At 45.7% G+C, this 1,483-nt stretch overlaps 1 protein-coding gene across 1 annotated transcript in view; it reads right to left on the bottom strand.

Annotated features, from left to right (window-relative positions):
* Positions 1 to 315: 315 nt before the first annotated feature.
* LOC116379380 (dysbindin-A-like) overlaps positions 316 to 1,483 on the bottom strand; it is a gene marked incomplete at its 5' end in the record, with an annotated part of 2,853 nt that continues 1,685 nt past the window's right edge. The window contains 2 exons of the mRNA XM_031841330.1: positions 316 to 1,245; positions 1,364 to 1,477. Coding sequence (XP_031697190.1) covers positions 986 to 1,245; positions 1,364 to 1,477 — 374 coding nt within the window. The remainder of the gene's footprint in view (positions 1,246 to 1,363; positions 1,478 to 1,483) is intronic.

Here is a 1,483-nt window from a genome sequence, read left to right as displayed (position 1 = left end):
CTATTATACATCTAACATAACTATTGGATTAGTTAATGACCTAGTGTGCACAAGCAGTGGCCTTACCCATCTCCACCTTTAGTACATGTTAGCTTTAAAGGCAGTCGGTTCACACCATGCGTGAAGATGATATCGAGCAAAAACAGCAACAAACACAAAGGAAACCGCTTTTTGAAACAGGAGACAGGATGACAGAAGAAACGCAGGCAGGGCCAGAGATTCACAAGGGGACATTTTGGTGTTAGTCGGGTGAAATTGCCGTGGTGATTAATTTAATGAGGTATGTGATTGACAGGGAAGTTAGAAAACTTACTCTATGTTTTCTCTGATGATGCTACATTGTGAACAACAAATCTGTGTGTTGAACTCGGCAGGAGGAGAGCTAATACACGTCAGCTGATCGGAGGTTGCATTGAGTAACATCATGATGCGTTCAAGCTCTATTCAGAAAAAATGAGATTTGGGCAAATGTAATAAGGTAAGTATGATGTGTTCAAATTTAGTCTGGTAAAATGTAGTTTTTGACTAGAAACTTGAATAAAGACAGTTGTTTGAAGGAGATGTTTTCACAACAATATCAAATATGTATTTGAGAGGGAATTATGAGCTGTTTAACTTTTTGGGATATTTACGCACTGGTATCTGAGCAGTACTCGTATCGGCTGACACGTAGGTTCAGGTATCAGAATCGGGAAGCAAAAAATGGTATCGGTGCTTCTCTATTTTTTTTAAATCAATTTCTTTGGGTAAACAGTGAATAGACAAGGTCTCAGTTAGTTAGCACTACTGAGTGACAGCTCAGCACAACTGTCCTTAACATCTGAACACCAGAGGGCACGTTTGTTTCAAACCTCAGAGGAAAGGAGCAGTGAAGTGCTGCTCATGTTGGCTGGAGATGGGAGCCGTGTCAAGTCAAATCAAGAGGGCACCAGAGGGGTAACAGTAGTCAGTGTTTACCCAGTATTCAAGGTGCCTGGTTGCTAGGTTACCCGGAGGACAGGTCCCCTGCGGGGTCGCTCTCGTCGGAGCCCCTTCTTGCGCCAACGTCCTGTAAGCCGACCAGCGACATGTCCGGCTGGACCTCCTCTTCGTCCGACTGCACCAGAGGCTCATCGCTCTCCTCACTGGCCGCTTCCTCGTCCTTCTCCCACTCCGCGTCCTGGTTGGACGCTTGGCTGGTTGTGGGAGGGGCTCGGGTTGATTGGCTACTCGAAGATTCAGAGGAGCAGGACTCGAGGTCTGGACCTGTTGGAGAAGACAACTCTTAATTCACTGAGTAACTAAACCTCGACTCTCCTCGATAATACTAGTGGTATTAATACAACCCGAACAATATCCCCACAGCTGCATGAGTCGGGGTTACCTGAGGTCAGTGATGATCCTGTGCTGTGATGATCCTGTGCTCCACTAATGATGTCATCATCATTAGTGGAGTTGAGGAAGTCATCCAGAGCCTCCTGGTCCGATATGTTAGTTACTGTCA

The sequence above is a fragment of the Anarrhichthys ocellatus genome, unplaced genomic scaffold (genome assembly GCF_004355925.1).
Source record: "Anarrhichthys ocellatus isolate YVR2014 unplaced genomic scaffold, GSC_Weel_1.0 scaffold4210, whole genome shotgun sequence".
Classification (NCBI taxonomy): Eukaryota; Metazoa; Chordata; class Actinopteri; order Perciformes; family Anarhichadidae; genus Anarrhichthys; species Anarrhichthys ocellatus.
Note: the sequence above shows the minus strand (reverse complement) of the source record. Positions and strands in the feature narration are given on the sequence as shown.